The sequence below is a fragment of the Odocoileus virginianus genome, chromosome 30 (genome assembly GCF_023699985.2).
Source record: "Odocoileus virginianus isolate 20LAN1187 ecotype Illinois chromosome 30, Ovbor_1.2, whole genome shotgun sequence".
Lineage (NCBI taxonomy): Eukaryota > Metazoa > Chordata > Mammalia > Artiodactyla > Cervidae > Odocoileus > Odocoileus virginianus.
In genome coordinates, this window is record NC_069703.1 from 5,044,672 (window position 1) to 5,058,081 (window position 13,410).

Sequence of the window (13,410 nt, forward strand, 5' to 3'; positions counted from 1 at the left end):
TTCTCAGTTTATAAGGTATTATTCAGTATCTCTGACTCCCAATATCATGGGTTGGAAGAATTATTTTATGTGGAAACACAAAAGACCCTGAAGAGCCAAAACAATCTAGAGAAAGAACAAAGCTAAAGGTATCACACTCCTTTATTTCAAATTGCACTGTGTGTCTGTTTTTGACTACTGTAGTTTTACAGTGCATTCGATTGAAACAACATTCAATTAATCTACAGCAAAGGAGGCAAAAATATGCAATGGGGAAAGGCAGTCTCTTCAATAAACAATATTAGGAAACTGAACACCTATATGCAAAAGAATCAAACAGGACTACTTTCTCACACAATATAAAAGAAAAACTCAAAATGTATTTAAAGACATAAATATAAGATCTGAAACCATAAAACTTCTAGAAGAAAACATAGGTAGCATGCCTTTTCACATCAGTCTTAGTGAGATATATATATATATACATTTTTTTTTTTTTTTTTGCTATCTCTCCTCAGGCAAGGGAAACAAAAGCAAAAATAAACAAGTGCAGCTACATCAAACTCAGTTGCTTTTGCACAGCAAAACAACAAATGGAAGGCTGACCACTTCCAAAATCGGAAAATTTTCTTGTAAATGATACATCCAATAAGAAATTAATATCCAAAATACACAAGGAACTTATAAAACTCAATGCTAAAAAACAAACAACCCAACTTTTAAAATGGGCAGAGGACCTGAATAAACATTTGTCCAAAGAAAATATACAACAGCAAGATCCCCTATGACCCACCTCAAAGAGTAATGGAAATAAAAACAAAAATAAACAAGTGGGACCTAATTAAACTTAAAAGTTTTTGCACAGCAAAGAAAACTATAAACATGGGGAAAGACAACCCTCAGAATGGGAAAAATAATAGCAAATGAAACAACTGTCAAAGGATTAATTTCAAAAATATACAAGCAGCTCATACAAATCAATACTAGAAAAACAAACAACCCAATCAGAAAGTGGGCAGAAGACCTAAACAGACATTTCTCCAAAGAAGACAGACAGATGGCTAGTAAACAGATGAAAAGATGTTCAACATCACTCATTTTTCAGTTCAGTTCAGTTCAGTTGCTCAGTCATGTCTGACTCCTTGTGATCCCATGAACCGCAGCATGCCAGGCCTCCTGGTCCAATACCAACTCCTGGAGTCCACCCAAACCCATGTCCATTGAGTCGGTGATGCCATCTAACCATCTCATCCTCTGCCGTCCCCTTCTCCTCCTGCCCTCAATCTTTCCCAACATCAGGGTCTTTTCCAATGAGTCAGCTCTTCGCATCAGGTGGCCAAAATATTGTCATTTCAGCTTCAACATCAGTCCTTCCAATCAACACCCAGGACTGATCTCCTTTAGGATGGACTGGCTGGATCTCCTTGCAGTCCAAGGGACTCTCAAGAGTCTTCTCCAACACCACAGTTCAAAAGCATCAATTTGTTGGCACTCAGCTTTCTTTATAGTCCAACTCTCACATCCATACATGACTACTGGAAAAACCATAGCCTTGACTAGATGGACCTTTGTTGACAAAGTAATGTCTCTGCTTTTTTAATGTGCTATCTAGGTTGGTCATAACTTTCCTTCCAATGAGTAAGCATCTTTTAATTTCATGGCTGCAATCACCATCTGCAGTGATTCTGGAGCCCAAAAAATAAAGTCACTCATTATTAGAGAAATGCAAATCAAAACTACAGTAAGATATCACCTCACACAGTCAGAATGGCCCTCATCAAAAAATCTACAAACAATAAATGCTGGAGAGGGAATGGAGAAAAGGGAACCCTCCTGCACTCTCGGTGGGAATGTAAATTGATACAGCCACTATGAAGAACAGTATGGAGATTCCTTTAAAAACTAGGAATAAAACCACTATATGACCCAGCAATCCACTCAGAGGCATATACCCGGAGAAAGCCAAAATTGAAAAAGACACATGATGTTCATTGCAGCTTTATTTACAATAGCTAGAACATGGAAGCAACCTAGATGTCCATTGACGATGAATGGATAAAGAGGCTGTGGTACATACATACAATGGAATATTACTCAGCCAGAAAAAGGAATACATTTGAGTCAGTCCTAATGAGATGGATGAACCTAGAGTCTCTTGTACAGAGTGAAGTAAGTCAGGAAGAGAAAAACAAATATTAGATACTAGCGCCTACATATGGGATCTAGAAAGACGGCAGTGAGGAGCCTGTCTGCAGGGCAGCAGAGAACAGAGATGAGACACATGGACACAGCGGCAGGGGGGGAGGAGAGGCTGAGATACACGCTGTGTCTCGATAAAATGGGAAGTGACGAAGAAGGGAGTGAAAGGAAACTGCAATGAGCTTCAAACAATACTTCCCAGAGAACAAACACCAGATCAGGTGACTGTTTCATGCATACACCCTATTATACCACAAATGACTCTGTTTTCTTTGATCCCCAGTGGACTACAGGGTTTAAAGGGAAACAAGGGCAAAACATATATGAGCTAAAAGTGCAACAGGTGTCCTCAGAGTGAAAGGCTTCCCTTTGGAGAGAATGAGGATGTAGCAAAACTGAAGAGTACAGCTGCAAATGACAGAAGGAAAGAAATATATGGCCCAAGTTCCCTAAAATTTTCATACTGGGATAGTCAGTATGAGGTCTATTGCATTAGAGCTACTACAAACATACAAAATGTCTTGCTTAACCCCAGCCTTGTATACCAATTCCCACACACCTGACTTCTTAGGATCTCTACAACATCCCTTTGCACACTAAGCTACCACCCCATTCTCATCAGCACCCCAGGCGGAGGGTGGTGAGGGCCTTCATGTTTTTCTCTGCCCTGCATTGCAGCAAAAAATTATATATATATATATATATTTTATAAATAGTGGCCCTCTGGTAAACCAAAAAGAGCAGCCACACATTAGCCAGAACACCATCTAGCTAAGTAACGCTGATCTTCAATAACATCAGAGGGGTGAATTTTAAAGAAATATCTACATATTTTCAATGCTGACAAGCGATTCACGAGGTGACTTAGACACATGCCACTCCTTCCGTCCACTTTGTAACTTCTGAGAGGCTGAACTGAGAATTCCATTGATTTTTCTATCTAGACAACTCCTGCTACACTTCCTTTCACATCCTCTCGGCCTCACCTCTTGACTTCAGATGTGGCTGCGGTGAACAGTTCTGTGCTGCCTTCAATTCATGCAGGCAGAGCGGAGCTTCCGCTCAGGAGAGTATCTTATGCTTTGTGCTGTGAGGCTTCTTTGATGCCATAACATGGGGGCTTCCCCGAAGGCTCACGTGGTAAAGAATCTGCCTGCGATGCAGGAGACGTGGGTTTGATTCCTGCCTGGGAAGATTCCCTGGAGAAGGAAATGGCTACCCAACTCCAGTTTTCTTGCCTGGAGAATCCCAGGGGCAGAGGAGGCTGGTGGGCTATGGACCGTAGGTCACAAAGGGTCAGACGTGACTGGGCATGCATGCACAAGACCCTCAGGGCAGCCCATTCTGCACTCACACGTGAGCAGCTGGAATCAGGTGGAATATTAACATCCTCAGGAAGGACCTGCATCGACACAGGATGACAGCTGATGGGTTAGATGCCACCAGCCTCCACCCTAACCATCCCCAGACGGATGAAGTTCAGGACGATCATCCCAGCTGCCTCATGCTGGTTTATCTGAGCTCTACTCTCCCTGACCCTTACTCCTGCGTTCCAGGGTCACCTCTGCAACTGCACACATGTCCCATCTCCAGGCTCTTTCAAAGGAGATCATCTGAGACACCAAAAGCAATGCTCTTCTATCCTTCCACCTCTCCCCTCTTCCACTCTCTCCTCCCTCCATAAAGGATCTCGGATTCGTGGGAAGGCTCTGAGTGAGGTGTGCAGCCAGGGTGAGTCAGGTCCCTGGCTCTGAGCAGCTGGCAGCTCCCAGGGCTGGGCACCCTTGCTTTTAACAAGGATCATCTCTGAGAGCATGAAGGTCTGTAATGAAAATCATTCGAGGTCTTTCAGATAGAAAGGCCTTAGATGCTCACATACTCACTTGGGCTTAGATGCCTGGGGCTTATTTTTTCATCGACTTTATGGATGCAAATCCATAACTTTTTAAATAACAGCAACTTCTGCCAGTTGTGAGAACTCCAAACTTTGGGTCATCACACAGTATGCTTAAAAACTCTCTGGATGGGTGGAGCACACAATAATAGAAGCTGATTTTGGGAAAAAGTGGGTGCTCTACTATAGGGCAAGTGGTCTGTTTCTTTATGACCCAGGGTAATCTTGAGTAGCGCTGACTACCCCAGCCCCACTCACAGCACCTTTCTCCCTTTAGTGAAAGAGTCTACTGTCATGGAAGCTATGACGGTAGAATAGGCTAAAAGAAAAAATGCTGGTAACTTCAGTATTTTCTGCAATCCCTCCCCACACTCACACCCACCACCACTCCACCCCACCCCCCACCCCCTGGCCAAAGAAAGAAAAGCTATGTATTGCTAAAACAGCCTGATGGCTCCAATTCTACCATTTGCTCTTCCAAACATTTACAATGTCTATTATTTAAAAACACATCAGTTTTTAGCAAAAATTTAAATAAATGCAATCAGTATCCCACTGTCCAAATCTTTAACATCAGAAAAGTTTGAGTGCAAATCTTAACATTCAAATGAAATTTTTTAAATAAAGGAAATATTTAAGAAATAACTTTCAGTTATTACTTCTTAAGAAGACATAAACTTAAATGATACAACAGAAAAACTGGAAGATACAGTCAAATATGAGCACAGTATAAGGTTTAAATCAGCCAAATAAGCATTTTAAACAAGTATATGCTTCACAGGCTACAAAGGATTATTAATCTCAGCCACTGAATTTATTCAGTAAGTAAATTTAAATTTAGTTGGTATTTCTAAATCTACAAACTAGTAATATCTTTTTAAACTAGTTGCAATATTATCCCATTTTTAAATTTGTTAAATTTTTAAAGAGAAAAATGTCTATTCCATTTTACATATCTTTGTCTCAACACAGAATATTTTAGATATTTACAAAACTGAAAGAAGATGCTATGATTTTATACAACATGGTGTGATAATCTTAACATCATCAATACAAATAGGTTCACAATTAAAACATGTACTTTGAAATGTTGAAGCACATTCACCTAAAATATTTCTTTGGGTTTTTTTTTCAATCTGAAAGAATCCTTAATTTCAAAGTATTAGAAATCTTCTCTGTATGAAGCCACTCACATTCCATTTCATAGTTTACTCTGAGATTTTAAAACAAATAATGTTTGTTTTAAAAAATTTTTAAACAAATCACTCTGAGATCCAAAACAAATAATGTTTGCTTTGAACCTCCAGTTACACTCAACTTCCAGGAATCATCAGACTATAACTCAATGATATTAAACTCAATATAATTATTTGACAGTAAATCTTACTGCAGTAAAATCTAATTTGCCAAGCACTTGATCAGCTGAAAATGTCTCTTAACTAACTTTTCCACAGGACAACGATAATTTAACATCAAAATCATGAAAAAGAATGCCAAGATCTAAAAAATCTCCTGTAGCTAAAAGTGCTAGAAGAGGCATCTATTCAGAAACCAAGTTAGCTATTCTCATTTTAAACTCAAACTGGGGCTCAGAGAGATAAGTGACTCTGCAACATACATAGAGCCACTAGTGAAAAACCTGTAATCCAACTCTGTGTTTCTCAACTCTAGCACTACTTCTGCTAGCCCATCTTCACAATTCTTTTATTCAGAATACTCAAGTATTCTGCACATACCAGGTAATTACAGCTTATAGCTCCTTTATTAAGACAGTTACTTTTCCTAAGATATACATCTCCTAGATATTGTCCATCAGAAAAGAAATGGGGCATAGAAGTTTTTAATCAGAAGTTCAGTAACTTATTTGCAAGTGTGAAAACTAGTAAACAACATTATTACAAAAGCAATAAAATACATACCATACATCATATACTAATGCATATATATGGAATCTAGAGAGATGGTATGATGAAATTGTTTGCAGGGCAGCAATGGAGACACAGATACAAATAGCAGACTTATGGACGTGGGAGGGAGAAGGGAGGAGGAAGGAGGGGGCGGGATGTGCGGAGAGTAACATGCAAACTTATCACCACGTGTAAAACAGACAGCCAATGGGAATTTGCTGTATGGTTCCAGGAACTCAAACCTGGGCTCTGTAACAATCTAGAGGGGTGGGATGGACAGGAGAGTTGGAGGGAGGTTCAAGATGGAGGGGACATAGGTATACCTATGGCTGATTCTTGTTGATGTTTGGCACAAATCAACATAATTCTGTCAAGCACTTATCTTTTGATTAAAAAATAAATAAATTTAAAAATTTTTTAAAAGATGAGATATTGGTAAATTACCGTAGACAACTGTGGTAAAAATCTGACTTGCGTCTTGTATTTTTCTTTGCTAGGCGGTTTATCCTGCATGAAAAAACACACACAAACCAAACTGTTACTCTCTTAATACTGAAATTGATTAATTCAACCAAATGTTATCAAGTGCTTAATATAAAGTAAAACACATTACCATCTAAAATATATTAAAACATACTTTACAGATAGCAGGATATTGTGTACAGAAAATCATAAGAAATCTATAAAAGATTATTATAGTTAATGAATGTTCAACAAGATCACAGGATTCAATATTAATACACAAAAATTTTATTTCTAGATGCTCTAATAACAGTGAACAAATAAAAACTGTATTTCCAGATGCTAACAATGAATAATCCAAAATTGAAATTAAGAAACTAATTTACAACAGTATTGAAAAAGATAAAATATTTAGGAGTCAATTTAGCAGAAGTGCAAGACCTAGCAATGGAGAAGACTTCCTATTATTAATCCTTAAGTGCCATCTTATCTCTGTTGGTTTCCTCCCCTAACCTTGTCCACACCTTTCAAAATGGTCTTTTTATAAGTTTTCTTCAATTTAACCCTTCTGAGCATGCCATCTGTTTCCTGTTGGGTTTCTAATATAATTTTACATTACCAGAATTAAAACTGCTTAAGAGTTAAGTTCTTCCTTAAGTAGTCTGGCTTGGCCCTTAGCTTTTATTTTGATTTTCAGATACTGGTCTATTGGAAGAGATATTTTAAGCCTGGTATAATCCAAATTTAACCATTCTGATGAAATGACCAGAATCTATGAATGTGCCTGGTTAAAATCAACAATAATGTTATGAAGTTGTCTGATTAAATCAACTACCACCTCTCAAAATTTAATAAGGTTGATTTAAATATAGTCATCATATGTTCTGAGTTATGGTTGTTAAAATTATCACCAAGCTGTTGGCTTCATACCCAACTGTTTTACTCTTATCTCCTTTTTAAGCAATAACATCAAGAAGATAGGATGAAGGAAAACAGAATGAGCATCATATAAATGCAAAACTACTTAATTTAACAACTAGAAAAAGCACTTGGGTAGAGATAGGCTGACAATTTTTCCCTCTTCTTTGCCCACAATCTGTAGTGGATTTGGGGCGGGGGGAGCTTCGTGCTCTTGGGATATTTATATTTTTAAACACTGGAAAGTTCTTCAACTGAAACTCAAAATGCCTTATGTTTTAAGTAATTTTAAAAATGAAATGAGCAGTTGCAAGAGATTTATATTTCTGGTAAATACCTAACTTAAGAGTTCAAATTGCTATTCCTGAAAAATGCCATATCACTCTAAACCTTCCACTAATGAGCTGAACATATTAAAATCTCCTTCAGCAAATATGATTTTACCACCTGCTCACTTTTCAAACTAAATGAATACATAAGTAAATGTCACATAAAAATGGCATTTCCAAAAGTTTAATCCATTCTGTTTGTTTCAGGTTAAAATATAAAAAACTTTCACCCTTTGAAGAGGAAAACTATACTCAAACTTAGCATAAGTGAAAGTATCAAGAGTTTTTAAATTACAGATCAACCAAAGCAGTGAGAGAGGGACCTCTGCTGTTTAAAATAATATAGTATATAGAAAATGTGAATAATTCTAGACGGGCTTATGCCTGTTCTTTCAAAAGCCCACTGCTTTTTCAATAATATTGGTTCTTTTGCAGGGAGGGAAATGTAATTTTCAAACATCACTTTTATTAAGATAAAGCAAAACTTAACTGCCAAATGGTTTTTAGTGGAAGCTTTTGAGTTGTAAACTGGTCAACTGGGGATTTGTGAAATAACAGCTATTGAGAAACACCACTGCAAATATCCTAAATGTGTATTTTAAACTTTTACACCATAGAATATGATTCAAGATTAGCTCAAAGACTGATGCATCAAGAAAATACTGATCCATGTAATCTACAACTCAATGTTACTTTTAAAGTTTTCACAGTAAACTCTAACACTACCACCACCACCCCCCTCAAATATTATAAAGCCTTGTAAAGGAAAAAATTATAGTTCAGTGTCAAACCAAGAAGCTAAGCAAAGTTTGCAGGCTTAAAAGCAACTGTTTTCCATTCAGCACCAGGGGGCTTAGAGGCCTCTTCCATACAAGCGGAGAGTTAACCATTGTTTTCTAGCTAGCCCAAAATAAAGTCCACACTTAACATCTTCCTATTCTCTTCTGACATTTAAAAGTTCCATCATTGTTCAGCATTTGTTTACAACTACCCTTCAATTCAATAAACACTTCTGTAAAGTAACTACTGCAACTATGTTACAGAGCAAGGCTCCCTGGCCACAGGCAGAGCAAGCCAGAATAATGAGACCGGGAGGTTTGTGGCAAAAACAGGGCTTAACTCCCAAGGCAACCAAGGAGGAGACAGGACAGCAGATCTCAAAGCTGGGGGCTGGGGTATTCACGGGACAGCAGCAGGGCCTTCGGAGGCCGGGGGCCTGGTGCCTAGGGAGAGGTGACTGGGAGCTGGTGTGGTCGGCGTCCTAATTAGTTCTGTGCCAGCTAAGTCCCTTCAGTCGTGTCCAGCACTTTGTGACCCTATGGACTATATAGCCCGCCAGGCTCCTCCTCTTGCCAGGATTCTCCAGGCAAGAATACTGGAGTGGGTTGCCACTTCCTCCTCCAGGGGATCTTCCCGACCCAGGGATGGAACCTATGTCTCCTGTGGCTCCTGCCTTGCAGCCGGTTCTTCATCACTGAGCCACCGGGGAAGCTTCGACGTGTAACTAAGATACATGTGGGGAACAGGATCTGGGCTTCCCCGGTGGCTCAGTGATAAAGAATCTGCCTGCAAGGCAGGAGCCACAGGAGATGGAGGTTCCATCCCTGGGTCGGGAAGACACCCTGGAGGAGGGCATGGCAACCCATTCCAGTATTCTTGCCTGGAGAATCCCACGGACAGAGGAACCTGGCGGGCTTCAGTCCATGGGATCGCAGAGTCGAACATGACAACATACTGACTCAACAAGAACAAACAGGGTCTAAGGGTGGAGTTGTCAGCCCTCTGATGTCAAAAGGTCACCAAGCCAGATACTTGCACATGGCCAGTTGGAAGGTCAATGGGCTACCCAGTCTTAATTAGCTCAGACATAAATCGACACATCTGATTCCAACCTCCTGAAAAACAACAGTGAGCCTGAAAGTCTTCTGTGGCAAAAATTAAAAGGGAACTTGATGAGTGAAGCCTGGTGAAATGGATGTGACTAACAATGATTAGCCAAGGTTTTTATGCTTTTGAACTGTGGTGTTGGAGAAGACTCTTCAGAGTCCCTTGGACTGCAAGATCAAACCAGTCAATCCTAAAGGAAATCAATCCTGAATATTCATTGGAAGGACTGATGCTGAAGCTACAATACTTTCGCAACCTGAATCAATAGAGCCGACTCACTAGAAAAGACCCTATGCTGGGAAAGACTGAAGGCAGGAGAAGGGGATGACAGAGGACGAGGTGGTTGGATGGCATCACTGACTGGATGGACATGAGTTTGAACAATCTCCAAGAGATGGTAAAGGACAGGGAAGTCTGGCATGCTGCGGTCCGTGGGGTCCCAAACAGTTAGAAACGACTGAGCGATTGAACAAACAACAAAGTTTTATATTCTGGAGAAGGGAATGGTAATTCACTCCAGTATTCTTGCCTGGAGAATCCCATGGACAGAGGAGCCTGGCGGGATACAGTCCATGGGGTCACAAAGAGTCAGACACGACTGAGTGACTAACACAAGGTTTTATATGCATCTTTTATTACATGTCATGGGAATCTTGTCCTAAGAAGAAATTCCATTTGACACTGACCAAAGCCTGTCATGTGTGGTATGGTATGGCAAGGTATCTTATATTATTTGAATTTCATAATATTCTTAGAAGGAAGGAAAAGTTGTTCTGATTCTTCCCTTTTGCATAAAAGAGAGAGAAGACAGAAAGATCAAGTGATTTGCCCAAAACTGCACCGCTATGAAGGGGCTTGGATTCCAATCCCAGAGCCCAAATCAAAGGCAATTCCCCACCCGGAGCTTTCCCCACCCAAATACACCCACCATTAGTACAGTGGGGGCACTCTGGAACTGTAATTTAAACTGCTGACGCACTGCTGCACTGATGTGTTTGGTTGTTATGACAACACCAAGTACAAACGGTTGGGAAGAATACATGTAAAAGTTTTCACCGGAAAATCTCAGTATCCCAGAGCACAAGTGTGAGAAAGAAGCTATAGCCCGCGGGGTCACACCTGGAAAGTCCGGAAGACCGAGGCTTCTATCACTTTTGAAATACTAGGGAAGCTTCGCCGCGGGGACGAGCCTGGCCCGGAGCCAACCTCTCACCTGCTTGCTGCTCATGGCTGCGAGGACGCGCTGGCGGCACCGGGTGGCCCCTGGATTGTTCCTGCCAGCAGCCCCACGAAGCCACTCGGAAGAGAGATGCGCCCCCCGGCGACACGGCAGTCTCCGCTCCTCCGCTCAGGGGCCGTCTAGCGTTCAGGCCTCGTTCGTTGCTAAGCAACAGGCCCGCGCGCGTTCCTTTTCCGGTCATCTGGTGCTCCTGGGACCGCACGGTGGAACTAGCAGTGCGTTCCGGTGCGAGGCACTTTCCAAGGCGCTGGGTGGCGCCTGAGCCAAAGTGGTACTTCCGCAGCGGGTACTCTGAACAACTAAAGGCGGTGGGTGCTCCTCCTTCTGCCTGGAGAAATAAACACACTTTGATGACCATCACACTTCGGCAACTTCCTAAGAGCTGGGTGCTTCAGGTCCCTGCCTTAACTCCTATTTTCCTATTTAACGTTGTGCCTAGAAGGTCTCAGAGGACTGACTACTCATGGAATGAAATGATTGCAAATTTCACTGCTGATGTGGGGCAAAGTAGGAAAACAAAGCATGCACAGTCTAGAACAGGTAAACACCTTTCTTCTATTTTCCACGGGTTTCCAACTCCCCTTCTTGACTTTTCCCACACACTAGAAAACTATCCCTTGGAAGAAATACCAGAAAAAGAGCCATCAAGAATTCATTTCAACCAACATTCCTGGATAGTCTACTGCGTGAAAGATGCTGTGCTTGGCACTAGGAGTACGAAGTTACCAAGGCTCCATCCCTTCAGCACAGGTTAGGGGAGTACTGAAATAAGCAGTTAAAATGCAGTGCTAACAGCATGGAATTGTGGTCCTCGAGGAGAACACAAAATACAAACTTCTTCATTTCCTCCTGAAAATGTGGAAGGGATGTGAAAAGTGCATGGCCCAACTGTGTTGAAAGACAGAAAGCAGATTTTAGACACACATACACGTGTATATATATACATACATACAGTCCTATCCCAAAGAAAGGCAATGCCAAAGAATGCTCAAACTACTGCACAACTGCACTCATCTCACACACTAGTAAAGTAATACTCAAAATCATTTAACCCAGGCTTCAGCAATACTTGAACCGTGAACTTCCAGATGTTCAAACTGGTTTTAGAAAAGGCAGAAGAACCAGAGAACAAATTGCCAACATCCGCTGGATCATCGAAAAAGCAAGAGAGTTCCAGAAAAACATCTATTTCTGCTTTATTGACTATGACAAAGCCTTTGACTATGTGGATCACAATAAACTGTGGAAAATTCTGAAAGAGATGGGAATACCAGGCCACCTAACCTTCCTCCTGAGAAACCTATATGCAGGTCAGGAAGCAAGAGTTAGAACTGGACATGGTACAACAGACTGGTTCCAAATAGGAAAAGGAGTATGTCAAGGCTGTATATTGTCACCCTGCTTATTTAACTTATATGCAGAGTACATCATGAGAAACCCTGGGCTGGATGAAGCACAAACTGGAATCAAGATTGCCAGGAGAAATATCAATAACCTCAGATGTGCAGATGACACCACCCTTATGGCAGAAAGTGAAGAGGAACTAAAAAGTCTCTTGATGAAAGTGAAAGAGGAGAGTGAAAAAGTTGGCTGAAAGCTCAACATTCAGAAAACCAAGACCATGGCATCTGGTCCCATCACTTCATGGGAAATAGATGGGGAAACAGTGGTTGACTTTATTTTTATGGGCTCCAAAATCACTGCAGATGGTGATTGCAGCCATGAAATTAAAAGATGCTTACTCCTTGGAAGGAAAGTTATGACCAACCTAGACAGCATATTAAAAAGCAGAGACATTACTTTGTCAACAAAGGTCCATCTAGTCAAGGCTATGGTTTCTCCAGTGGTCATGTATGGATGTGAGAGTTGGACTATAAAGAAAGCTGAGCACCAAAGAATTGATGCTTTTGAAGTGTGGTGTTGGAGAAGACTCTTGAGAGTCCCTTGGACTGCAAGGAGATCCAACCAGTCCATCCTAAAGGAGATCAGTCCTGGGTGTTCATTGGAAGGACTGATGCTGAAGCTGAAACTCCAATATTTTGGCCACCTGATGCAAAGAGCTGACTCATTGGGAAAGACCCTGATGCTGGGAAAGATTGAGGGCAGGAGGAGAAGGAGACGACAGAGGATGAGATGGTTGCATGGCATCACTGACTCAATGGACATGGGTTTGGGTGGACTCCGGGAGTTGGTGATGGACAGGGAGGCCTGGTGTGCTGCGGTTCACGGGGTAGCAAAAAGAGTCAGACATGACTGAGCGACTGAACTGAACTGAATTGACACATACATACATACACACACACATAGAGAAAGAGTGCCTTCCATGGTGGCACAAGTGGTAAAGAACCCATCTGGCAATGCAGGAGACTTAAGAGATGCAGGTTCGATCCTTGGACTGAGAAGATCCCCTGGAGGAGGGCATGCAAACCCACTCCAGTATTCTTGCCTGGAGAATCCCATGGACAGAGGAGCCTGGCCGGCTACAATCCATAGGGTCACAAAGAGTCAGACAGGACTGAAGCAACTTAGCATACAGCATATAGTAAAAGGCCCTAAACAAGGGTGCTGCTGGAAAAATTGAAAGCAGTTCTTCTG

The 13,410-nt window shown here is 41.3% G+C and overlaps 1 protein-coding gene across 3 annotated transcripts in view; it reads right to left on the reverse strand.

The window, feature by feature from the left end:
- Positions 1-10,946, reverse strand: part of DNAH7 (dynein axonemal heavy chain 7) — a 258,907-nt gene extending 247,961 nt beyond the window's left edge. For all 3 annotated transcript variants that reach the window (XM_070458472.1, XM_070458471.1, XM_070458473.1), the window contains exons 1-2: positions 10,789-10,946; positions 6,424-6,486 (exon numbers count right to left, since the gene is read on the reverse strand). In XM_070458472.1, coding sequence (XP_070314573.1) covers positions 6,424-6,486; positions 10,789-10,803 — 78 coding nt within the window. In that variant the 5' untranslated portion in view covers positions 10,804-10,946. The remainder of the gene's footprint in view (positions 1-6,423; positions 6,487-10,788) is intronic.
- Positions 10,947-13,410: the final 2,464 nt, after the last annotated feature.